Genomic DNA, 25730 nt, shown 5'->3' with positions numbered 1-25730 from the left:
AAAGGCAGGAAGAATGCAAAAAGTGGATTTTTGCCTTTGCTTATCTCCATCATTGGTACAGTTCAAATATTTATCTAAAGCCTTTTCTACAGCTACAACAGTCATATAACATAGCAAGGACCTAATGATTTAAACAGCATCTTTAGCCTCCAAATTACTGATGTAGCATATCACTTTTTAGAGACTAAAGTGCTAATTAAAGCCAGCTGCAATCCATCCTACTGAGAGCCAACACTGGTGAACTTGAACAGGACACATGTGCTATAAAGCTTACGTACCTAACACTCATTTCTAGTTAAGTTTACCCTGCCAGTAGCTAAACAAATATATTTTTACCTACTACTTAAGTATCTACAGATCCATAGACCAAAACAGACTTAAAAGGCTTTGGAGAGAGAGAAATTTTCCCTGTCTTTAAAAACAGAACCATTGAGCCCTTGTCAGTTTCCCCAGATTCTAAGCAGCAGATTTTGCTCTGAGTTCTATTTGTTCGCTCCACTTCATTTTTCATTGCATTTATTCCTTGCACATTATACAGTGTATATCTATTTGTTTATTGGTTTATTGTCTGTCTCTCCATTAAAATAATAACACGAGCTAAGTCTGTTCACTGCTGTGTCCTCAGTGCCTAGAACGCAGCCTGGTACACAGTAACTGCTCAAGAAATCTGCTGGGATGGATGGATGAACACTCACGACCTGAACATCTATGGTGTAAGACACAGCCTGTTGACTCTTACGAATATGGAGAATACAACTGCCTTGACTCAAAAGCCTGTTTTTAAAGGAGTTACACACGAAATGCCACTAATGGATGCTGACTGACCTCTTGGCTCAGAATAATCCACACCTTGGCAGGAATGTCCTAAAAGCCATGAGAAAACCAGAAGTTATCCATTTTACGTTAGGGGGCAGGAATGAAAATGCAGCAAAGCCACTGTAGGGTTGACTACCCAACCTCCCACAGTGGAGTGGAAGGAAGTTAGAGGGTCAGAAGAGTAATGAATACTTACTTATTAGCTCTTATGCCTTCTCTCCGGGTGGCCAAGCCCTCTGCAACCAGAGACTCTGCAATGTTTTCCCCATTGGTATCTGAGGAGGAATAAAGGGAATTAAAACACAAGATTCAAATCTGCCTCCAAAAGCAGTCAAGCTCAAATGGGACCACTTTCACTCCTAGCTCTTCAAGATGAAAGATGTTGCCAGAAAATTGGACAAGGCAGCAATGTAGTGCTGGGTTTTTCAGAAAATCTCTTCTCCCAAAATGTCGAGTCTGTAAGACCCAAAGGTCTATAAATCTTCTTCTCAGGACTTTGTTTCTAATTTTCTTGTGTTATCTCCCAAGCCAAAGGCAACCTCAGGAAGTAAGGAGAGTGACAAGAAAGCCAGACACGTGCAGCAGCCCAGGAGAGCATCAAGAACGCTGACCTACAGAGTAGAGGGCCGGTGCTGAATACAAAATCTGCCACTTCATAGCTTCAACAAGCTCTCTCAGCATCTTAATTTACTCGTCCATAAAATGGGAAGAGTCCTTGCCTAGACGGATTCTTGTGAGAATTAAACAATAACGTCTAAACCACCAAGCACAGTGCCAAGCACACAGCAGGAATTAAAAACTAAACAAATAAAAAGTTAGTCTCCACACCCTGTACAATCAAGTAGACAGATTCACTTAGGATTGTCTATCACATTTGACACCAGAAAGTCCGGCTCCTCTCAGGATGCTCTATCCTCTGCTCCAACAGGACAGACCATACCATTTGACAGGCTTTCTCCTGCTCTCACAGAGACACAAGGGGTGGTGTTGTCTAGGTTTCTAATCCATCACACAGCAGCCTTCAGAGCAGGCAAGAAAAATGAAGTTAAACATCAAACCCAACCTTATTAGGTTCTACCTGGGCACTTGAAACATTAATTGCATTTCAATGTTATTGAAAAAGCTGTTAGGCTCTATGTATTCTCTTAAATCTCTGCTTGTCAGACAAAACGATAAAGGAAGACATCTATGAGGGAATCGCCACATAAAAATCTTTAATATGGCAAAGAACAAGCTCTTAGATAAACTGAAATGCAGTAGTCCAGCTGACAGGTAATGTCAGCAGAGAAGAAAATTCTGCAAGATTTATATTTAGTATACTATACACTGACTTCTGTAAGCAACAACCAGTATACACACCACCCCCAAACCCAACCTAAATGCCTTGCCATTAGCATTGTCCAAATGTCTGCAGAAGCAAATTGTAAGCCTCTTTTCCTACCAAGGAAAGTTGAGATGAACGATATTTATACAAAGAATGCTCAGGTTCTGAGGCTGAGCGTGGATCACAAGGACCTTTCCACTGAAGTTACTGCTGAGGCCAGACACAGGCACACACAGCTATCTGACGTTAGCAAATATTACACTAGTTCTTTCAAAGCAACAGGAATCCCAAAGAGCGGAAAGTCAAAAGGAAGGATTCAACAACGAAAGGAAAAGTTGAACAGTAAGGCGCCCAAGAGGTCAGAGGGTGGAGAGAAAGAAGTCCAGGTACAAACAAGGGGAGTGGCCATAAAACCAGTCGATCAACAGCACACCCAATAGCTAGCTCTCAGACAGTTTCTTGGCACAGAGCACTCTAAAATGGCTGTCGGCTGGCCCACTTCTAAAAAGTGAGTTCTTCTTATTCCTTCAAAAGGGAGAAAAATACATTTCCCTGGGCCGAACTCCCAAAGGAGGCAATAAAATGTGGTGGATAGAATACTGAAACAGGGAATTTACAGGCCAAGGATCTGATTCTTGCTTATTACTTATCAAGTTATGAATTTGATCAAGTCATAATTAGAGATGATATTTAGAGCAGGCAGGTGACTATATTCTCCAAGTCAGAAGACTAATCATCTTTTTTTATTTTTTAATAAGTTCTAGGTTAACCTCAAATTCTACCATTCTCCCCATCATAAGAACAGTGAGTGGCCACAAAACAATAAATATATAGACACCAATTAACTGTCTAAGCTACTGTTTCCTTTCATTAGAATTGGCATTGAAATTTGGTTAAAATATGAGTGAAAATATTAAACTTTAAGTCATTTAAATCTTTAAAACTGAAACATGTAGCTAATTTTAATCATTCTTTCAGTACATATTTATTGATCACTTCCTATATGTCAGGTTGTATTCTGAACACTATGTTAACATGCTAAATTATATCCAGTTTGTAATTTGGGTCAGTTTAAAAAACAAATGTTTTAAAAACAATTTTAAATGTCAGCTTCTCTTTTTTTTTTTGTGAGGAAGATCAGCCCTGAGCTAAATAATATCCATGCCAATCCTCCTCTTTTTGCTGAGGAAGACTGGCCCTGGGCTAACATCCATGCCCATCTTCCTCCACTTTATATGGGATGCCGCCACAGCATGGCTTGATGAGCAGTGCGCGCCCCAGATCCGAACCCGGGCCGCCAGCAACAGAGCGTGCACACTTAACCGCTACCCCACGGGGCTGGCCCCCTCAGCTTCTCTTAACATAAGTAATTTGGCTGCTTTGGTTGGAGACCAAGGTTATTTAAATGAACTCTTAGAGGTGGTCTCCTAATAGAGATATCTGTGCCTGAAATTCTCTGCAGTCCAGTGGGGTCTCTTACAGGGTAAGAGAAGACTGACCAGCTATTATGGAGTTGGAATTTTTTAGGTAATGAAATCCTTGAACAATTTCACTTTGAAGACAGAGCACTTCTATTTGTGTTACATTTTTTCTAACCAATAACCAAACCGTTCAACAATAATGCTTAAGTGTTTTATTTCCTACTACGTTATTTGAATTTTAGGTAGAAGGCAAATTTATTTATCCTTTTGAAAAGATTCCATATACTTCTATAATTTCCCATTCAATCAAGAAGCAGAGAGCCATTTGTCTGGGAGGCTAAAAAATGTGTTTCTCCACTGGGTAAATTGGACAAGACATCTTCAAGGTCATCCCCAATTCACTTTTCTAAGACCTCTACAATTAAAATCAGAATCTTAAGAGGATGTTGTTAGCCTTGCCATATACCCTGCTTGCTTACTTCCACTTTACAAGTTAAATAGATTACCTAAAGCAACTCAGTAGGAAGGTTATTTTATCAAAGAATCACAGCAAACTTTAAAAAAAAATCTGCTCCCAAAATAATTCCAGATGAACACAATTGTTCATATTCACCTGGCTGCTTTATGGAGAGAATTCTATCAACTCTTTCTATGTCCTATTTTTATTTAAACTCAATTCCACAATCTTACTCTCCCTCCACCTAATCCAAAAAGGATCAGAACCCCTAATATCCCATGATATCCCTCAGGCCCAGCTAAACAATAGGCATACGTGTGCACACACACAAATATATTTATTGAGTATATACTCTGAGCCAGAGCTAGGGGCTTTGCATATACTATGTCTTTAAACTCTCTCAATAACTTACAAATGAAGAAACCAGGGCTTAGAAAGGTTAAGTCGAGGGTTAAGTAAGGGTACATGGTAGGAGAGCTATGATTCTAACCTATGTATACAACTCCAAAGCCTGTGTTCTTCCCACTCCGTTCCAAAACATATGGCTTGCAAAAAACCACAAGCTCTAAACAAATCTTCCTTTCCTAAAGTGAGTCCCCAGGAGAAGAAAAGCCATAAGACAGATAAAGGAAAGAGAAGAAGCAATAGGAAATCTATAGGAATTCAATTAGCACTATGACCTAGAAGCATCAAGCCACTGAGTTCCCCAGGCTGATGTCCTAAATACAGGGAAAAATGCTACACTGTACTACATACACCTAAGCCAGGCCAGGAAAGCAGGCACGGGAGTAAAGATAGAGCAGGAATATCGGGGACCTTCCTCTGCACGTATGTGCCATGAGCCCCAGTACTCGAAGCACTTCCAATTACACCTACAGCCAACTGTCCTAGAGCTACCTCCACAGAATACACACTGGCCTTCCACTAGATGAAATCTGATCTTTGGAGAAACTTTAGACTCGGAGAGAAATAAGTCCTTTCCTCCTTGCTACTCACCTTTTCCAAGGTAGATCATGCCATACTCTCGCCCCTGGGGAGTCTTATTTTCTATCGTGAAACAGACTTCCTTCCCAATCAGCTTCTTCCGAAGGAACTCTCTAGCAGGAAATGCCCAGGGCTGAAAGACAAAATAAATGTGTCACATGAGAACTGCCTAGTTCCCGACCACGATCAGCATTCACGCAACTTCATTCCTTCGATATCCTGGCCCTGTGCTAGACCCCGAGGAGAATATAAAAATGAAATGCACACAACGCAGATGACACACTTAGTGGGGCTCATAAAAAAGGAAGGTCTAGCAGTTGTTTTAACTAGAACAGGCCCTTAAAACAGGCCTCACTGATTCCCAGACACTGGCACTGGTACTCTTTCCCCATCATTGTCTATTCAGAACTACAGCTTACTTTATGAATAATAATTGCCAATAGTTTTACAGCATTTACCTGTGCCAGCCACCACTCTCAATGCTTTATATTTATCAACCCACTCCTGAATGGGAAGTCTAGGCTCCAAAGGGAAGTCATAAATAACAACTACCACCTCCATTTGTTCACCTCTTGCCAGTTTACAAAGCACTTTCACTGATTATTACACTAGCCTGAAACCAGTTCAAGCCATTGCCCAAGCAGAGACAAGGTTCTAGCACTATTATTATTTCAGATCGAGTGCCCTGCTCAGGTAAGATCCTCAGGTAAGTGCCTCATGGCACTTCTCCCACCTTTTTTAAGAACAGCAGAGTTGAGAAGGGCAAGAACTATTTCTCCCCAAGATATCTCTTATTCTACTGCTCTAGTCTGAAGCTGCACCAGTGGGATCCTTTACAGGTCCCAGAATCTAAGGGAAGACACCAGTAACAGGACCTGGTAAGAATGGTGGTTCTTCCCTCTCATCCATTCAAGACCCTGACAGAAGGGGTCAGCTACATGTCCACACAATGGGAAGTAGAGCTCCATGTGATTTCCAGATACTGTGCAAAGGGATGGTTTTGCCCCATCCTCACCCCGTCACTTCTAGGATGGTATAGACAAAGGGAGATGTCTCCTCTGAAGCAGTCCTGTGAAAGTCAGTGGCCACTGGCACTTGAATTTAGAGTCGAGACTTAGCTCAGTGCCCCAAGTTCCCTTAGAACAGAAATGAGGAAGGAGGGGGTAAGAGTTCAAGGAATACATGATCTGCAGGAGCTCATGTGCAAGAAAAAACACCAAGTATAAAAGGGAAGAGCAGTATACAATATGCAGACGTTGTCTATTATAATTGCTTAGAGCCATGGAGCTCGGGCTACACATAGTAAAGGCAAAACAGGACATCTGTGGCCTGAGAAGAAAGCCTCTGCTAAACTTTTCAGGCCATGAAGATTATTCCATGGGGTTATCCAACAAGCTTTGTTGTGAGGTTCTAGGAAGAACTGATCCGGAGTAAGCCCTCACGAAGACACAAAAAAAAGCTTATCCTCATTCATCTAATGCTCTTGCCTTAAAGCACCAAAAAGCAAAAGAGTCAATAACCCAATGGTAATATATAGTTCACCATATCTTTATGTCCCATTTCTACCCCTTGCCCCACTCCCTAAAAATGAAAACAGCTACCTGTCACCAAAAAGTCTGATGATTGATAAATGAGACCAATTATCAACCACATTCCAGAAATAGTACTGAACTAGCTAACACAGCCAGCCTCTTACATTTTGATTACCTTAGTGATCCACTTACTCTAAAAACATCCTCAGCTATAGATCCAATGTTTAGGATTTAGTTCTGAGCACCACACTAATATCTAAAATTCAGTAACACACTGCTTTCCTCAGCACTTGGAAAAGCTCTGACAAGTACACTGAAGGGAAGTCAGGACTTGGGTAAAAATTCATTTATCAAAGGTCAGTTCACAAGGAAATATCTAGCCCCTATGTGAAAACCTCCAATTTCTACCAACTAGGCAGAATTACTAAAAGCTTTTAAAGCTTGCTGAAGGAGCACCCTTCTCTTAGGACCTTGTGTTTTATACCTGGGCAGTCAGCGAGCAGTAAGAGAAAGCCACACTGGAGGTCTTGAAAAGGACATACACCTAATCCTATAAGAAAAAATAATCTAGTTTCTATAATCTTCCCTTCTTAAAACAGCCTTCTCAAGTTGTGTTCCACCCAGGGCTGGGAAAATTCAATAACTGGACAAGATATTAGCTACAAAGAGAGGCAATTAGGAGACTCAGGAAAGTGCCTGACCACATCACTCCTCACAAGGGCAACAGAGCACTCTGGGAGAAAATTCTTGTGTAAGTGTCCACACAGATGACAGCCAGCAGAAGGCTACCCGATGGAGAAGGCTATCCGAACAGAGCCTTCCAGAACAGCTCTAAGAATCAAGGATAGGGAAATTTGCTCAAAACGTTTATCAAATAAGGTCCAGAATGGCCTAATAGGAAGAATAACTGTGATCTGTTCAAACGATGACCCAGAGCTCCATCTAAGAAGCAAAGGGCCATTAAGCAGTTGAGACTCAAAATTTCCTCTTCCCTTTAGAAGGCCCAACAGCAGGCGATCTAGCATCTTGCTCTCCACTCCCAGACCCAAGCAAGGTTCTGATGTCTACCAAAATAAAATGGAATTTTTTAACTCCAAACTTTTCCTTGGATCTGGTCGACTCCTGAACTACTGGAACAAGATTAAATCCCACAACAAGGTAAAACCTTAAAGCTAGCTACTTTTGTACCCGGCCCAATGCTCAATATTTCTTGTCCCTCCTCTTCTAATCATCCCACTGTACCACGTGTATATGTAACTAATCCCTCTCTGCCCCATCCACTCCATGACCCCAATTCTCAAAAGCTCCACTGAACATAGGACTGTGACATTCATTTCTGTATTTCTCATGAAACCAGCACAGAGCTTCACACATAACAGGAGCTCAATAAATCTGTGGGAAATAAATATATAATTCCCACAGTGCCCATCAATGCAGTATCTAGGCTGCCCAGAGTAGCTAGGCAACGCTGGGGATTAGCCTGCAACAGAGCACTGACAGCTGGGGACATACAGTGGAGCTGCTTTTATTGCCTCAGGACTTAGGAGAGAGCTGAGTTTCTTTGAAAGAAGATATCGGGAGGGAAGGCAGAGAACAGGTGAATGATATTTGGGACAGTGATACAAAGGGAAGCAAATAAGCAATGATGTCCTTGACTCTATTTGAATGCGAAAATACTAGACAACATGCTCTAAAACAGTGGAAAGCCAGAGAGAAAGGGCAATGCCACATTGCACAATCCACTGATCCCCAAAAAGGAGATGCTCAGGTTCTCTTCCTCATTATTCATGTGAACGTTTATTCACTGTATACCTGCTTCACGTCAGGCACAGACTAGGCACAAGAACACAGACATGAGAGATAAGGTCACTCCTCTCAAGGAGCTCACAATCTAGTAAAGACATATAAACATGGAATGAAATGTTATGAATGCTATGACAGCACGAAAATGGATGATGAAAGGAAATGTCAGTTTTGCATTCTCAGGAGGCTGAATCTTAAGAGATAGTAGGTATTCACCAGCGCAGAAGGTGGAGAAGGAACTCCTGATGGAGGGAGCAGCATGAGCCAAGGCATGACCAGGCAGGACTCAAGGGGCCTGTTCGAAGACCTGAGTACTTCAGCATGGTTGGGACTTAGCATCCCGGAATTGGTTCAGTACGAGAAAACTAAAAGTCAAATCACAAATGGGCTTGTATCCCAGACTATGGCATTTAGATTTGCACACAGGAAATGAAGAATCAGTGAAGTGTCTGGGAATGATATTGAGCAAGGGAATAAATGAAATTATATTTCAAAAAGATCTGAGAGCATACAGAGAAAGGATAAGAGGGAGGCAGAATGAAGGCAAGGAGACTATTATTTCAATATTCCAAGCACAGTATCAGAGTTGAACAAAGAACAAGAGGAGTAATAATGAAGTTTCAAGGATGGAGAAGAGAGATTTTAAGGAGGAAGAATCTCTAGGTCTTGACAAAGGCCTGAATGCTGTTGGGGTGGGGGTAAAACAAGAGCAAGGGAAGACGGATTTCTGCTTTGGGTTACCAGTTGGTGTCACTGCTAACTTGAGCCAGAGCAGCTTCCAGGGCGTGGTACGGGGAAAACCAGATAATAACAGCGTGAGGAGAGACTGGATTATTAGGACAGAGAAACAGTGACTGCGGCTGAGAAAGGATGAAATTTATAGCTATCAAATACTTCACGTCACAGGGACCTCTGAAGAGTTATTAGGAGAAACTTAGTGAGACTGAGTTGCTCTGGAAGAGACAAAAAACACTAGACTGTGTAAATATATGCAACTATAATGAGAGCAAGGCTCAGATTACACGGTATTCTTTCAGCTAGGATAGTTTTGGGAAGATTTCACTCTACTGTTACATAAGATACAGTTAAGATACTTTAGAACAAGCTCCAATTGGCCTTGCGTTTCTCTGTCCTAGATTCTCATCCACCAAACAGGAAATCAAAACCCAACCCTTCTTTCCTGGAGGCTACACTGCTTCTTCCTTCTGAGGAAATGAACTTGATCAGCTCTAGCCAGTAAGGGTTAACACTCTTCTCCTCTTAGAAGCAGTCAAGCTGTTACACAACACAAAACTGAAAGGAAAAGAACAATTCAAAATGTTGGTCAAGAAAAGTACTTAGCACCCAAAACGTGAAAAGTGCTGACAGAGATGCAATCTTCAGTACTAGGAGTATTTGTAGTAGCAGAAACTAACAAACAGCACTAGTGATCACCAGAACTAACATTTATTCAGTGCTTTATAGGCATGTGCCAAGCACTTCACATTACCTTGTTTAATCCTCATTGAACAACCCCGAGGTATACACTATTACTATTCCCAATACTTGTGCTCACTGATGGAGGACCAATGAAAAAGAACTGATTTTGATCTATTTAGTCATTATCCCAAGAATTTGACTGCTGTTGAGAACAGAATTTTGGGTGATTTTTCTCTATTTTCTGTAACACTGCTTCACTATCTTCTTAAATCAAACAAAATACCTTTTGTTATAGATGAAAAAAACTAAATGTTTTCCTTAAATAAAAGAGCCCCATGAGTTACTTTTTCTTCTTCATTTCTATGACAGGGAATAGCACAGGAAAGCTGAGGTACCAACTTGCCCAACATCATCAAGTTGGGGCAAAAGGTAAATAATTAGAATCCAGAAGTTTCTTTTTTTTTTTTTTTCCGCTGAGGAAGATTGGCCCTGAGCTAACATCTGTGCCAATCTTCCTCTATTTTTTGTATGTGGGATGCCTCCACAGCATGGTTTAACAAGTGGTAGGTCGGGCCGGCCCTGTGGCTTAGTGGTTAAGTGCGCGCGCTCTGCTGCTGGCAGCCCGGGTTCGGATCCCTGGTGCGCGACACACCGCTTCTCCAGCCATGCTGAGGCCGCGTCCCACATACAGCAACTAGAAGGATGTGCAGCTATGACATACAACTATCTACTGGGGCTTTGGAGAAAAATAAATAAATAAATAAAATTATAACAAGTGGTAGGTCTGTCCTGGGGATCCGAACCCACAAACCTTGGGCCACTGAAGCAGAGCACGCAAACTTAACCATTACGCCACCAGGCTGGCCCCCAGAAATTTCATTTTTGATAGCCAAAGCACTACTAAAAGAGAGAAAAGAACTGATGTTTCAAAGCATAGGAACCAAGAAGACTCAACAACGCCAAATTAGGACTCACAACAGCTGCCTGGAGAGGCAAGAACTTAATGAGTCAAAGGCCAACCACAAAGAAGGCAAGGTGGCCAGGCATTAGAGGTGCAGGAACGGGGGAATGGAGAAGATGGTGGGGCAAAAGCTCAGAAGTTTCTCAAATCCCCATAACACAATGGTTCTTGACTACTATTGAGCCACAAGTTGCCTTGAGAAACGGATAAAAATTTCCTCCCTAAAAAATGCAAGTTTACACAAAATTTTGCAAACAATTTCATGGCGCTCAGACGCCTTTAGGGGTGCGTGGATCCCAGATTACGAATCTACGATAAAGCACAGGTTTAGGATTTATAGTACGCTATCATTTATGAAAATGAGAGTGTCTGCTTGTAAAGAGACATATCTCTGGAAGGAGACACAAGACACTAGTAACATCACTAGTCCCTGGGGAGAACTACTAGATTTTTCACTGAATATATTTCTGAATTTTGAACATGAATGGAGAAATCAAATATAAATAAAAGAGCTCTGCCGTAACTAATGCCAACCTCGAACAGCTGAGACCACCTAGGAAATGTTCTAATCGATTCCAAGGGAAGAAAGAGTGAAGACATTAACAAACCTGAAGAGGCTCTAAGCCTATGAGAAAGGGGATGAGAAAAAGCCCAGAGACTGGGATTACTGCTAAAGGTAGTGAATGTAGAAAACAATGCGAGTCACTGTGGGTACGTCCAGAGTCATCAACCCTGTGATATAAAAATACTCAAACTACACAGAAAAGAAAAAGCAAATCAATCTTGCACCAGTCAAGGGGGAGACTGGGATATCAACCAGGGTCCACAGCCTCAGGGCGGCCTCAGACAGCACCTACCTCGTCAGGGGTATCTTTTGCCTCAGGTTGTGTTGCAGCAGCCCGGCGGGCAAGGTTTCCAGCTCGAATGTTGCTAAGGTTGATCTGCCTCTCAGGAGGAGGTCCACCACGAGGCTGCCCTCGGACAATGATGGCACACCCTGAGAGGACCTAAGTAGGGGGGAAAAAAAGAGAAAATTAGCGGTCTACAGGTAATATTATAATATAGGTTGTTCAATACTGTATCTCCAACATCTAGAACAGTACTTGGCACCTTGGCAGTACTCAAATATCTGTTGAACAACTAAATGAATAGGACTGTTTTTACTTTTATAAGAGGAATACCAACAAAAAAACCTTGGGCTAGATTCTGAAATGACAGACCCAGAAATACAAGTAGGAATTAAACCAACAACAGAAAAGTCATAAACAGGCTTTTTGGGGTGAAGAGGTATGTGAGACAGAGAGATTAATAACCTTTGTGGGGGACGGCCCAGTGGCATAGTGGTTAAGTTTGCGTGCTCCACTTCAGCGGCCTGGAGTTCACAGGTTCAGATCCTGGGAGCAGACCTACACACTGCTTGTCAAGCCATGCTGTGGCAGCATCCCACATACAAAAGAGAGGAGGATGGGCACAGATGTTAAAGAGGAAGATTGGCAATGGATGTTAGCTCAGGGCCAATCTTCCTCACCAAAAAAATAAATAAATAAAATAACCTTTGCAATTTCATCCCAGCAAGCACCACCACCTGTGTTCTTTTCAATTATTAAGAAGTTAATACCTCCATACACACATTCCATGCTAGGGTGGAAGCAAGCAATGGAAAGCCTCAGAAAAGGGGACGCTAAAGGAAGAAGCCCCTACACACCATCCAGAAGGAGCTGAGTATCCCCAAGGCTAATGTGGAAGCAGTGCAGCCAGAGCCCAGTGCTTACGCTTCTGTCGTAGACAGTGCCCATAGTCTAGAAGTAATCTAGAAAACCCATGCTCTAGATGATTAAAACAGAAGAGAGTAAAAAGCACTTTAAGGCTCCCAAGCGCAGTAGATCTTTTCATCTCTATAGTCAAAGGCACCACGGGGCCGGCCCAGTGGCGCAGTTAAGCGCGCGTGCACCAACACACCACTTGTCAAGCCATGCTGTGGCGGCGTCCCACACAAAGTGGAGGAAGATGGGCACAGATGTTAGCACAGGGCCGGTCTTCCTCAGCAAAAAGAGGAAGGATTGGCAGATGTTAGCTCAGGGCTGATCTTCCTCACCAAAAAAAAAAAAAGGCACCAGACACGGAACCCACTTGCAACTGTGAGAAAAGCTCTGAAGCTCACTAGTATTTAACTTTAAAACACTTGCATGGGAGAAAAAGGGAGGATTTCAAGTGGGAGAAGAGAAAAAGAGGCGTAGAGAACAAATGACAAACATCACCCAAGCTATTCAAGCTGTCTTTGTTCAGCGAGGCACGATTTAATAACAAGTGGGCTCCAGCACTGGCTTCACGAGATCTGAAAGATGTTCATTTCCGTGCTTCAAAACAAGAAATAGCTGCTGAAGTTAGTAGACAGAATGTTGGAGAGTTCTGCCAAGATAGAGCCCTGGGGCAGACAAGACCATGGAGTTCTCTGTAAAGAAATGGTCCTTGGAAAGGAAGCTGAATCAAAAGAAATGGAGTACAAAGGGAAACCACTCCTATACACACTTGCTTAGCTGACATTTCTCCCTCACTTCTCCACCTTAACTAGTGCTTTAAATTGTGAAATATTAATATAAATACAGAAGGACATTTAAACATATATGTACATGTTAAAAAACAAGATAAGCAAACAACTGAAAACCCACTATCCAAGTTAAGAGAACTAGAACACTGCCAGGACCTTGGGTTCCCTCTCTGCCCTGCTCTACTTGTAGCCCCTTCTCTGCCATTATCCTGACCATTGTGGAATTCCTTCCTTGCGTTTTTGAACAGTTGTACTATGTAGGTATACATCTCTATGCAATATAGTTTCGTTTTTCCTATTTCTGAACCCTATATAAGTTATGAGTCTACTGCATGCGCCCATCAGTGACTTGCTTCTTTTCCTTTTTTTTTTTTTTGGTAAAACTCATTCATGTTGATGTTAAACACCTCAGAATAGCATTCAGGGAGAGGGGAGGAACTGTAGGTATTTCTCTTATAAAAGTAAAAACAGTTTTTACTTTTTCCATTGTATGACTATACCACAGTTCATTTATCCATTCTACTACCATTTTACAGAAACTCTGTCCAACACATATGTGCATTCCAATTTTTTAAAAAATAGTGCCCTGATTGTCTCAGTATCCCCAATAACTTGAGCACATAAACCTCGGTCTAAATGGCTCCTCCTTGCCTACACCATACACGCATAATAAAAGACTATTTTCCTTTATCCAGTTACAAGTCATGCTCTTCATTTTTATCCTTTCTGATCAAGTGTTATCAGCAACTAAACTCTACAGCTTCCAACCAGCCTTGCTAACAGCCTTTTCTGAGAACCCATGCCGTGGGCATCATTCCTGGGAACTGACATTCTAAAAAGATAAGCTCTCAAACAAAGCGAGGCCAAGAAAGAATAGGTATACTAGGGCAGAGGATGGTTGGTGTTCCTGAAATGAGAAGGACCAAAGGAAGAAAAGAAAAAGAGCTTGGATCTGATTCATTTACAGTTAGGTTCTTCACGAGTGTCACAAGCAAGCATAGTACACACTGTAGAATACCTGCACTTGAAATCATTCACAAACAAATTCCAAACAGGGCTGAGGAGAGCCAACCTACCTACAACATACAAAGCAGAGCACCTGCCTCCAATGCCTGCTCCTCAATTTTAGTCAACTTTTCACAAAAATAAAGCACTCCCAGGAGACCCAGTTGGAAAAGCTAAGGCCCTTTCATAAGAAAACTCACTTGGCTGATCAATGTAAACTCTGATGAGTGAGCACTGGCCCAGGCTAGGAAACAATCCTTATTTCTCAAGTCTGACAAACACACTGAAAAGCTCAAGAACAGAATAAGTGATGAGAAAATTCCCTCTTTTCCCCTCAATATCAGAAAGAGGCTACCTCTAATGCCTCCACCTAGTAAACTAGATCCCTGGGGGGCAACGGGTCTGTAACTATTATCCCGGCCCCATTAAGGGCTTTGCCCAACAACTTGTGCATAGGAATTTTGCAAAACTTCCTTTGTACATCCTCCCCTCTCCCTGAATGCTATTCTGAGGACTGCTGTCAGAACTTCTTTGCCTTATTGCACCAAATATGCCAGACAACAGTCAATGCTTGAATTCCTATTAGAGAGAGATGACCTTTACTTTATAGGTTGCCAGACAACTTTTATACTATTGAATACACAAATTCAAGCAGCAGTCACCAATTCAACTCCTAAGCAACAAGAATAGATATTCCTGTTTCCCCAGGAGGAAAGGACTGACACGTGTACATTTTTCCTACGAAACTTTCTCCCTCTCACTCAGCCATGGCCTTGGTGGAGAGGTAGGAAAAGACTGTGTCCGCAGGCCATTAAGAAAGGAAGAGACATTTTGGGGCGGTGGTGAAGTGTGTGGGGCTCCCGCTGTGGAGAGACTGGGTCCACTTCGGGAGGTCAGGGCACACACGCGGGGTAGCACTGTGTTGACTGTGTGTGTGGACCTGTGGGCAGCAGGGCTTGTCAGCTGCAGAAGACTTGTGCTTCTCAAAGACCCACATAGGAGGTCTGCCCCACCTTCCAAAGTCTGAAACAATTGGGTGCTCCTGTGCCTGAGGCCAGCCCCACCCAGCTGCAATCCTCAGAGAGCTGACAAGAGACCTAAAGGCTGGAGGCTTATAGCAATTGTAAGCCCCTGAGCCTAACAACCTGCCACGCTGGGGGCCTACTCACTTAAAAGAAATACTGCAACACAAATGTGGTATTAAAACTTGCAGCCAACTGTGCTGGAGCTCCCCGCACCTGATAAAGAGACTGAAGGGCCCACAACAACTACAAACAGCTGAGCATTACAACAGCTGACCAGGAGCATAACTCGGCCTACCTGGGCGCATACAGGGAGAGCAAACAGGCCACAACAGAAGGACACACACAGCCCACATAGGGGTCACCCCTGGAACATTGAGAACTGAGGGAAGCACACTGCAGGACTCCTAAGGCATCACTTGTATAAGGTCACCTATCCAACAGCAGGAGACGTAGCTGACCTACCTAATACGTAGACACAAGCACAGGGAAAGAGGCAAAATGAGGAGGCAAAGGAATACATTCCAAGTAAGAGAACAGGACAAAACTCCAGAAAAGGAACTAAGTGAAACAGAGATGAGCAACCTACCCGACAGAGTTCAAACTAAGAGTGTTAAGGATGCTCACTGATGTGGGGAGAAGAATAGATGAACTCAGTGAGAAAGTCAACAAAGAAATGGAAGATATAAAAAAGAACCAATCAGAAATGAAGACTACAATACTGGAAATGAAAAATTCGCTAGAAGGACTCAAAAGCAGAGTAGAGGATGCAGAAGAATGGATCTGCGAGCTGGACGAAAGAGTAGAAGAAATTACCCAAGCCAAACAGGTAAAAGAGAAAAGAATTAAAAAGAGTGAGGACAGTCTAAGGGACCTCTGGGACAACATCAAGCACACTAACATCTGTGTTATAGGTGTCCCGCAAGGAGAAGAGCGAGACAAAGGGGCAGAGAATCTATTTCAAGAAATAATAGATGAAAACTTCCCTAACCTAAGGAAGGAAGCAGACATCCAGGTACAGGAATCACGGAGAGCCCCAAACCAGATAAACCCAATAGGCCCACACCAAGACACATCATAATCAAACTGTCTAGAATTAAAGATAAAGAGAGAATCCTAAAAGCTGCCAGAGAAAGACAAGTTACATACAAAGGAAACCTCATAAGGCTATCAGCTGACTTCTCAGCAGAAACCTTATAGACTAGAAGAGAGTGGCATGATATATTTAAAGTGCTAAAAGGAAAAAACTTACAGCCAAGAATACTCTACCCAGCAAGATTATCATTCAAAATGGAAGGAGAGATCAAAAATTTCCCAGACAAGCAAAAATTAAAGGAGTTTGTCACCAAGAAATCAGTGCTACAAGAAATGTTAAAGGGGCTGATTTAAGGGGAAAAGAGAAGACCACAAATAGGAAAAATTATCTATTTCCATGATAAGAGGGCAACGGATACAAATGCACAAAAAAGAGGTTAGATATGATATCAAAAACATAAAATGAGGGAGGAGGGGAGTTAAAGAGTAGAGCTTTCAGACAGAGATCAAACTAAAGAGACCATCAATTCTGTATAGAAGGATAAAGGAACAGAGAAGGACTACAAAAACACTGAGAAAAAAAGTTAAAAAACGGCAGTAAGTACATACTTATCAATAGCTACTTTAAATGTCAATGGACTAAATGCCCCAATTAAAAGGCATAGGGTGGCTGATTGGATAAAACACCAAGACACATATATATGCTGCATACAAGAGACACACTTCAGACCTAAAGACACTCACAAACTGAAAGTGAAGGGATGGAAAAAGATACTCCACGCAAATGGCAACGAAAAGAAAGCTGGGGTAGCAGTACTCATATCAGACAAAATAGACTTTAAAACTGTAAAAAGAGACAAAGAAGGGCATTACATAATGATCAAGGGAACAATCCAACAAGAGAATATAACACTTGTAAATATCTATGCACCCAATGTAGGTGCACCTAAATATATAAAGCATTTATTAACAGACATAAAAAGAGAAATAGACAGTAACACAATAATAGTAAGGGACTTTAACACTCCACTTACACCAATGGATAGATCATCCAAACAGAAGATCAATAAGGAAACATTGGCCTTAAATGACACACTAGAACAGATGGACCTAGTAGATATATACAGAGCATTCCATGCAAAAACCGAAGAATACACGTTCTTTTCAAATGCACATGGAACATTCTCCAGGATTGATCACATATTAGGCCACAAAACCAGTCTCCATAAATTTAAGAAGACTGAAATAATACCAAGCATCTTTTCTGACCACAACAGTATGAAACTGGAAATCAACTATAGGAAGAAAATCAGAAAAGCCACAAATACGTGGAGATTAAACAAAATGCTACTGAACAACGATTGGGTCAACGAAGAAATCAAAGAAGAAATCAAAAAATACCTGGAGACAAATGAAAATGAAAATACAACATGCCAAAATTTATGGGATACAGCAAAAGCGGTTCTAAGAGGGAAGTTTATAGCAATACAAGCCTATCTCAACAAATAAGAAAAATCTCAAATAAACAATCTAATAATGCACCTAAAGGAACTGGAAAAAGAAGAACAAACAAAGCCCAAAATCAGTAGAAGAAGGGAAATAAGAAAAATCAGAGCAGAAATAAATGAAATAGAGACTAAAAAAACAATAGAAAAAATCAATAAAACCAAGAGCTGGTTCTTTGAAAAGATCAACAAAATTGACAAACCTTTAGCTAGACTCACCAAGCAAAAAAGAGAGAAGGCACAAATAAGTCAAATCAGGAATGAAAGAGGAGAAATTACAACAGACACCTCAGAAATACAAAAGATTATAAGAGAATACTATGAAAAGCTATATGCCAACCTATTCGACAATCTGGAAAAAATGGATAAATTCTTAGAATCATACAACCTTCCAAAAGTGGATCAAGAAGAAGTAGAGAATTTGAATAGACCAATCACCAGTAAGGAGATCAAAACAGTAATCACAAACCTCCCCAAAAATAAAAGTCCAGGACCAGACGGCTTCCCTGGTGAATTCTACCAAACATTCAAAGAAGACTTAATACCTATCCTTCTCAAACTCTTCCAAAAAATTGTGGAGGGGGGGTAGCTCCCTAACTCATTCTACGAAGCCGACATTACCCTGATACCAAAACCAGACAAGGACAACACAAAAAAAGAAAATTACAGGCCAATATCACTGATGAACATCGATGCAAAAATCCTCAACAAAGTACTAGCAAATGCCATACAACAATACGTTAAAAAGATTATACACCATGATCAAGTGGGATTTATTCCAGGTATGCAGGGATGGTTCAACATTCGCAAATCAATCAACGTAATACACCACATTAATAAAATGAAGAGTAAAAATCACATGATTATCGCAACAGATGCTGAGAAGGCATTTGACAAGATACAGCATCCATTTATGATAAAAACTCTGAATAAAATGGGTATAGAAGGAAAGTACCTCAACATAATAAAGGCCATATATGACAAACCCACAGCTAATATCATTCTTAATGGTGAAAAACTGAAAGCTATCCCTCTAAGAACAGGAACCAGACAAGGATGCCCACTCTCACCACTCCTACTTAACATAGTACTGTAAGTCCTAGCCAGAGCAATCAGGCAAGAGAAAGAAATAAAAGGGATCCAAATTGGAAAGGAAGAAGCGAAACTGTCACTATTTGCAGATGACATGATTTTATATATAGAAAACCCTAAAGAATCCACCAGAAAACTTTTAGAAGTAATAAACAAATACGGTAAGGTTGCAGGATACTAAATCAACATACAAAAATCAGTTGCATTTCTATACACTAACAACGAAGTAGCAGAAAGAGAAATTAAGAATACAATCCCATTTACAATTACAACAAAAAGAATAAAATACCTAGGAATAAACTTAACCAAAGAGATCTGTACACCGAAAACTATAAAACATTGCTGAAAGAAACTGAGGAAGACACAAAGAAATGGAAAGATATTCCGTGCTCTTGGATTGGAAGAATTAACATAGTTAAGATGTTCATACTTCCTAAAGCAATCTATAGATTCAATGCAATCCCTATCAAAGTTCCAACAACATTTTTCACAGAAATAGAACAAAGAATCCTAAAATTTATATGGAACAACAAAAGACCCTGAATAGCTAAAGGAATCCTGAGAAAAAAAGAGCAAAGCTGGAGGTATCACACTCCCTGATTTCAAAATATACTACAAAGCTATAGTAACCAAAACAGCATGGTAGTGGCACAAAAACAGACACACAGATCAACGGAATAGAATCGAAAGCCCAGAAATAAACCCACACATCTATGGACAGCTAATCTTTGACAAAGGAGCCAAGAACATACAATGGAGAAAAGAAAGTCTCTTCAACAAATGGTGTTGGGAAAACTGGATAGCCACATGCAAAAAAATGAAAGTAGACCCTTACCTTACACCATACACAAAAATTAACTCCAAATGGATTAAAGACTTGAATGTAAGACCTGAAACTATGAAACTTCTAGAAGAAAACATAGGCAGTATGCTCTTCGACATCGGTCTTAGCGACATATTTTCAAGCACCATGTCTGACTGGGCAAGAGAAACAACAGAAAAAATAAACAAATGGGACTACATCAAACTAAAAAGCTTCTGCACAGCAAGGGAAACCATCAACAAAACGAAAAGACAACCTAACAATTAGAAGAAGATATTTGCAAACCATACATCTGCTAAGAGGTTAGTCTCCAAAATATATAAAGAACTCATGCATTTCAACAACAAAAAAACTAACCCAATTAAAAAATGGGCAAAAGACCTGAACAGACATTTCTCCAAAGAAGATATACAGGTGGCCAACAGACACATGAAAAGATGTTCAAAATCATTAACTATCAGGGAAATGCAAATCAAAACTACAATGAGATATCACCTCACGCCCATCAGAATGGCTATAATTAACAAGACAGGAAACATGTGTTGGAGAGGATGTGGAGAGAAGGGAACTCTCATACACTGCTGGTAGGAGTACAAACTGGTGCAGCCACTATGGAAAACAGTATGGAGATTCCTCAAAAAATCAAGGATAGAACTACCATATGATCCAGCTATTCCACTGCTGGGTATTTATCCAAAGAACTTGAAAACACCAATGTGTAAAGATACATGCACCCCTGTGTTCACTGCAGCATTATTCACAATAGCCAAGACTTGGAAGCAACCTAAGTGCCCATCAAGGGATGAATGGATAAAGAAGATGTGGTATATATACACACACAATGGAATACTACTCAGCCGTAAGAAACGATGAAATCCAGCCATTTGTGACAACATGGATGGACATTTCGGGTATTATGCAAAGTGAAATAAGTCAGAGGGAGAAGGTCAAATACCGTATGATTTCCTTCATTAAGTAGTAGATAATAACAACAATAAACAAACACATAGAGACAGAGATTGGATTGGTGGTTACCAGAGGGGAAGGGCGGAGGGAGGAGGGCGAAAGGGATAATTCGGCACATGTGTGTGGTGATGGGTTGTAATTAGTATTTGGGTGGTGAACATGATGTAATCTATGCAGAAATAGAAGTATAATGATGTACACCTGAAATTTATACAATGTTATAAACCAATGTTACTGCACTAAACAAAAAATTTAAAAAAAGAAAGGAAGAGACCTGTCTATAAGTGAAAAACTAGTTTCCTTCCCACTATTTATAGGAACTGAAATAGTTCAAAACACACTATACCTCCCCTTTTTTCTATCTCCATTTCATCTTCCAAATATTGTTAAACTCCCTCCACCTGCCTTACTTGTCAATAGTCTTTACTCAAGGTCTTTCTCAAAAAAAGTATTTTAATGGGGGGGCTGGCCCAGCGGCAGAGTGGTTAAGTTCAGTGCGCTCTGCTTCGGCAGCCCAGGGTTCACAGGTTCGGATCCCCGGCATGGACCTACACACCGCTCATCAAGCCATGCTGTGGTGGCGTCCCACATACAAAATAGAGGAAGGTGGGCACAGATGTTAGCTCAGGGCCAATTTTTCTCAAGTAAAAAGAGGAAGATTGGCAACAGGTGTTAGCTCAAGGCCAATCTTCCTCACCAAAAAAATTAAAAAAAAAAATTAATGGCCTTCTCTTATCTAAGCTTCCCCACCAAATAAAGCCCAGGAGAAATAGCTTTTTGGGGGAAAAAAATACTTAAAATGTCTTGAACTATGAAAAAGACCAAGGGTCTATATATCAAACTTAATTTGTAACTCTTATGGTACCAAAACAAGTCATTTCTCCTCTGTCAAAGACCTGACAGCTACGTTGATTATTTTTTATAATTATTCATTGACTGATTCATTTCTTCATTTTTTAATTCAACACAATTTACTGAGTGTCTGTTATGTGCCAGACATTGTTCTAGGCAAGTGGTGTACCTGAGTGAAATAAAACAGACAGAAATGTCTGCACTTGGAGAGCTGGCACTAGTGGGAGAGACAGACAAACAATAAAGACAACAAGTAAGTAAAATATATCATTTGTTTATCAGCATTTTAATTTCAGAAGAATAATGTTAAGATTGAGAGGAAACTGTCACGGCTAATTGTTCTGCCAAAGCTGTACTAATTCATGTTGCAAACTTTCATGGATGCGGTAATTATACTTAATTGCTAATTTATAGGGCATAGAAAGCAAGTCATATGGTAACTGCTTTATCCAATTATATTAATAAAATGACATATTCTAGAAAAATGATCTTAGCCCTACCTGATACAGCAGGAGGTTTGTGAAAACGGCTGTCACAATGAGTCAGTTTGACTGAGGTTATGGATTAGACATTTCTCAGCTCTGCCAATAAAGGACCTGGCTTCAGGGCACAAGTCAGGTGGTGACAAAGGCTGAAATAAGCCAGCTGAGAAGGAAAATAGGGACTCAAACTGTTCAAACCCACTTATAGGTTTACTGAGAGATTTACCTACAGTGAAACACTTTATGGGAAGCCACTAAAATGTTGCCCAGCAACAGAAACACCACATTAAATCTTCACTAGATCCTGATAAATAATTTGGTGCATTTAACTCTTAAACCTCCAAACCACAGACACCAGGAGACAGAAAACTACAAAAACCTAGCTGCACTATACTTAGGGCAAAGAAAGTGATGGTATAGAAATCCATAAGTATGTCAATAAAGCCAGTATTTTTTTTCACAGCATCAAGAGCAAAAATCATCTTGGCTAAGAATGGAACCTTATTAGCTGAGAGCATCTTATTAGCTCTGCAAGGAGGACTGCCTTAACAGGTATTCCGCCTGTTAAGATATAACAGAAATATCTTAGCAGTATTTGCCAGTATGAAGATCCAATATAAAGAATAAGGGCAGCCACCTGATGAACGTTAAAATGTTATAAAAAGGCCCAAAATAAACCCATACATTTGTGGTCAACTGATTTTCAATAAGGGTGCCAAGATAACTCAATTGGAAAAGAATCTTTTCAACAAAAATGTGCTGGGGAAACTGGATATGCACACGCAAAAGAATGAAGTCGGACCTCTACCTCACACCATACACAAAAGTTAACTCAAAAAGTATCAGAGACCCAAATGTAAGAGTTAAAAACTACAAAACTCTTAGAAGAAAACATAGGTGTAAATCTTCGTGATCTTGGATTAGGCAACAGTTTCTTAGATATGACACCATCTTAGAAAACACAAGCAACCAAAAACAAGATAAACTGGACTTCGTCAAAATTCAAAATATCATGCTTCAATAGACGCTATCAAGAAAGTGAAAAAATATTTACAAAACATATCTGATTATTCTAGATACTAGATCCTTAAGAACTATTATAACTCAACAATAAAAAGACAACCCAATTAAAAAATGGGTAAAGGATTTGAATAGACATTTATCCAAAGAAGATATACAAATGGCCAATAAGCACATGAAAAGATACTCAACATCATTAGTCATAAGGGAAATGCAAATTAATGTCACAATGACATATCACTTCACAGCCACTAGGATGGCTATAATCAATAAGACAGACAATAATAAGGTTGGCAAGGATGTGAAGAAATTAGAACCTTTATATGCTGCTGGTGATGCAGTCACTTTGGAAAACATTCTGGCAGGCCCTCAAAAGTTAAACAAAGAGTTATCATATGACCCAGCAATTCCACTCCTAGGTATCTACCCAAGAGAAATAAAACATATGTCCACACAAAAACGTGTACACAAATGTTCTTGCAACACTGTTCACAAGAGCCAAAAAGAGTAGAAAGAACCCAAATGTCCATCAACTGATGAATGGATAAATAAAATGTGGTATATCCATAAAATGCAATATCATTCAGAAATAAAAAGAAATGAAGTACTGATTGATGCTACGACATGGATGAAACTTGAAAACACTGAGAAAGATGCCAGAGAGAAAAAGCCACATGTTGAATGATTCCATTTATATGAAATATCCAGAATAGGCAAATCCATAGAGACAGAAAGTAGCTTAGTGGATTCCAAGGGCTAGAGGAAGGGGAGAATAGGGAGTGACTGATAATGGGAACAGGGTTTCTTTTTCTTTTGAGTACTGATGAAAATGTTCTAGAATTAGACAGTGGTGATAGCTGTGTGAATACAGTAAAAACCACTGTATACATTGAATTATATACATTAAAAGGGTGAATTTCAAGTGAATTTATTTCAATAAAAAAATTTTTTAAGGTCCAATGTTAAAGTACAAAAACATGAGGACATAAAATATATATTTCACGGGGCCGGCCTGGTGGCACAACCAGTTCAGTGCGTGCGCTCCGCTGTGGCGGCCCAGGGTTCGCCGGTTCGGATCCCAGGCGCACACCGACGCACCGCTTGGCAAGCCATGCTGTGGCGGTGTCCCATGTAAAGTGGAGGAAGATGGGCATGGATGTTAGCCCAGGGCCAGTCTTCCTCAGCAAAATAAGAGCAGGATTGGCAGATGTTAGCTCAGGGCTGATCTTCCTCACACACACACAAAATATATACATATATTTCACTGTAGAGGATTTCCATATATTGCAGGAAGATTAGATACTTATCTGAACAACACTAACAAAAAATTTTTTTAAAAAGGCAGCTGACTCAGAACCAAAAGTCAGGCATGGTGACTCACCACAGAACGGAGGGCTACTGTAAACTTTCAAGTCCTCCAGAAATAACAAGGTAGAAGTCACAGGAAGGAAGCAGAACTTCAGTGAAATCTACAAAGCTCTAAAAAGGATGAAAATGGCTGAAAACAATATAAGCTTTTTCTGAGAAACGATACAGCAAGTAGAATGAACTCCTTTCCCTCTGTGGCACAGAAAGGAGAGCCAGGAAAGTCATGGGGCTGAAAGGTGCACAGTGCCATCTGGAAGCCTGCAACTGCCACAACCCAAAGGCGGCACATGTTGGGCTAATGTCAGAGTGACAAAGAAGCAGGCCGGAGACTCCTCCCTGGACAAGGTGTTTTCTCCACCTAAAAATACATACCATCAGGGGATGCAGAAGGAGCTGTTGCAAATAGGGTAGGAAAGGTTTTATTAAATACACTTGAATGAAGCAAAAAACTTCTAAAGAAACTAAATTAAAGCAAGACTAAAGATAAACAATTTAAATTGGGAAATTTTCACAAAGTATATCAAGAAAAAGCTTCCTGGCAGCCAGAGCTGTTGCCTCCACAGGAAGAATCATCCCTTGAAAATTAAAAAGTCATTTAGACAAAGAACAAGCAATCCCAAAAGAACATAAGCTGTGTGGTCTGGGAGGTCTTTCTCAGAATACTCGCCAACGCGGCCAGCTTTTTCTCTCTTTTTCTGGCAGAAGCAAGAGGCAAACCCAAATTAGAGGGCCCAGCATTCAAACACAATGAACTGGAAGCCCATGGCCTGATGGCATGCCGTTCCACTTGCTCTGGGAGCACTAGCACATCCAGCAGAGACAAGCGTAAGTGGCTGCTCCGGGGCCAGCTGTACCACAAATTGGGCTTTGGTTTGGAAATAGGAGAGTTAAAATCTCGGAGGGACTATAAACGATCATCTACAGAGAGAGGGCAACTAAAAGAGTATCTAATCTGGGCCTCATCAATCTGAAGTCCCTCAATCCTGATGTTCCACTATGCCACATGTAGAAACAAGCATTTGGGGAGCGGATGTCTGTTAAAATGGTTACCTACTGATTAAATCTTTTTCCCCAATTGAAATCTCCACTTATCTGTGCCAGCAGAGCAGGTGTCATAAGCTAAAATCACTAAGCAAGGAAAGCTTCCATAAAAGCTGGCTGCCCCAAATCAAACCAACGCTTATTAAACACTACTATATGCAAGAGACTCAGAGTCCAATATTGCAAAAGAACACCCAAAAACAGGAGACACAAAGGAAGAAAACTTCAGAATGATAAAAAGCAGGATTGGCAAA

At 40.7% G+C, this 25730-nt stretch overlaps 1 protein-coding gene across 1 annotated transcript in view; it reads right to left on the bottom strand.

The window, feature by feature from the left end:
• The window catches only part of SND1 (staphylococcal nuclease and tudor domain containing 1), a 420486-nt gene that overhangs the window by 374716 nt on the left and 20040 nt on the right, over positions 1-25730 (bottom strand). Inside the window, exons 2-4 of the mRNA XM_058529372.1 lie at positions 11575-11724; positions 5015-5135; positions 1013-1091 (exon numbers count right to left, since the gene is read on the bottom strand). Of these exons, the coding sequence (XP_058385355.1) occupies positions 1013-1091; positions 5015-5135; positions 11575-11724 (350 nt within the window). The remainder of the gene's footprint in view (positions 1-1012; positions 1092-5014; positions 5136-11574; positions 11725-25730) is intronic.

Source organism: Diceros bicornis, chromosome 3 (assembly GCF_020826845.1).
Source record: "Diceros bicornis minor isolate mBicDic1 chromosome 3, mDicBic1.mat.cur, whole genome shotgun sequence".
NCBI lineage: Eukaryota > Metazoa > Chordata > Mammalia > Perissodactyla > Rhinocerotidae > Diceros > Diceros bicornis.
This window is presented reverse-complemented; position numbering and strand designations above follow the sequence as displayed.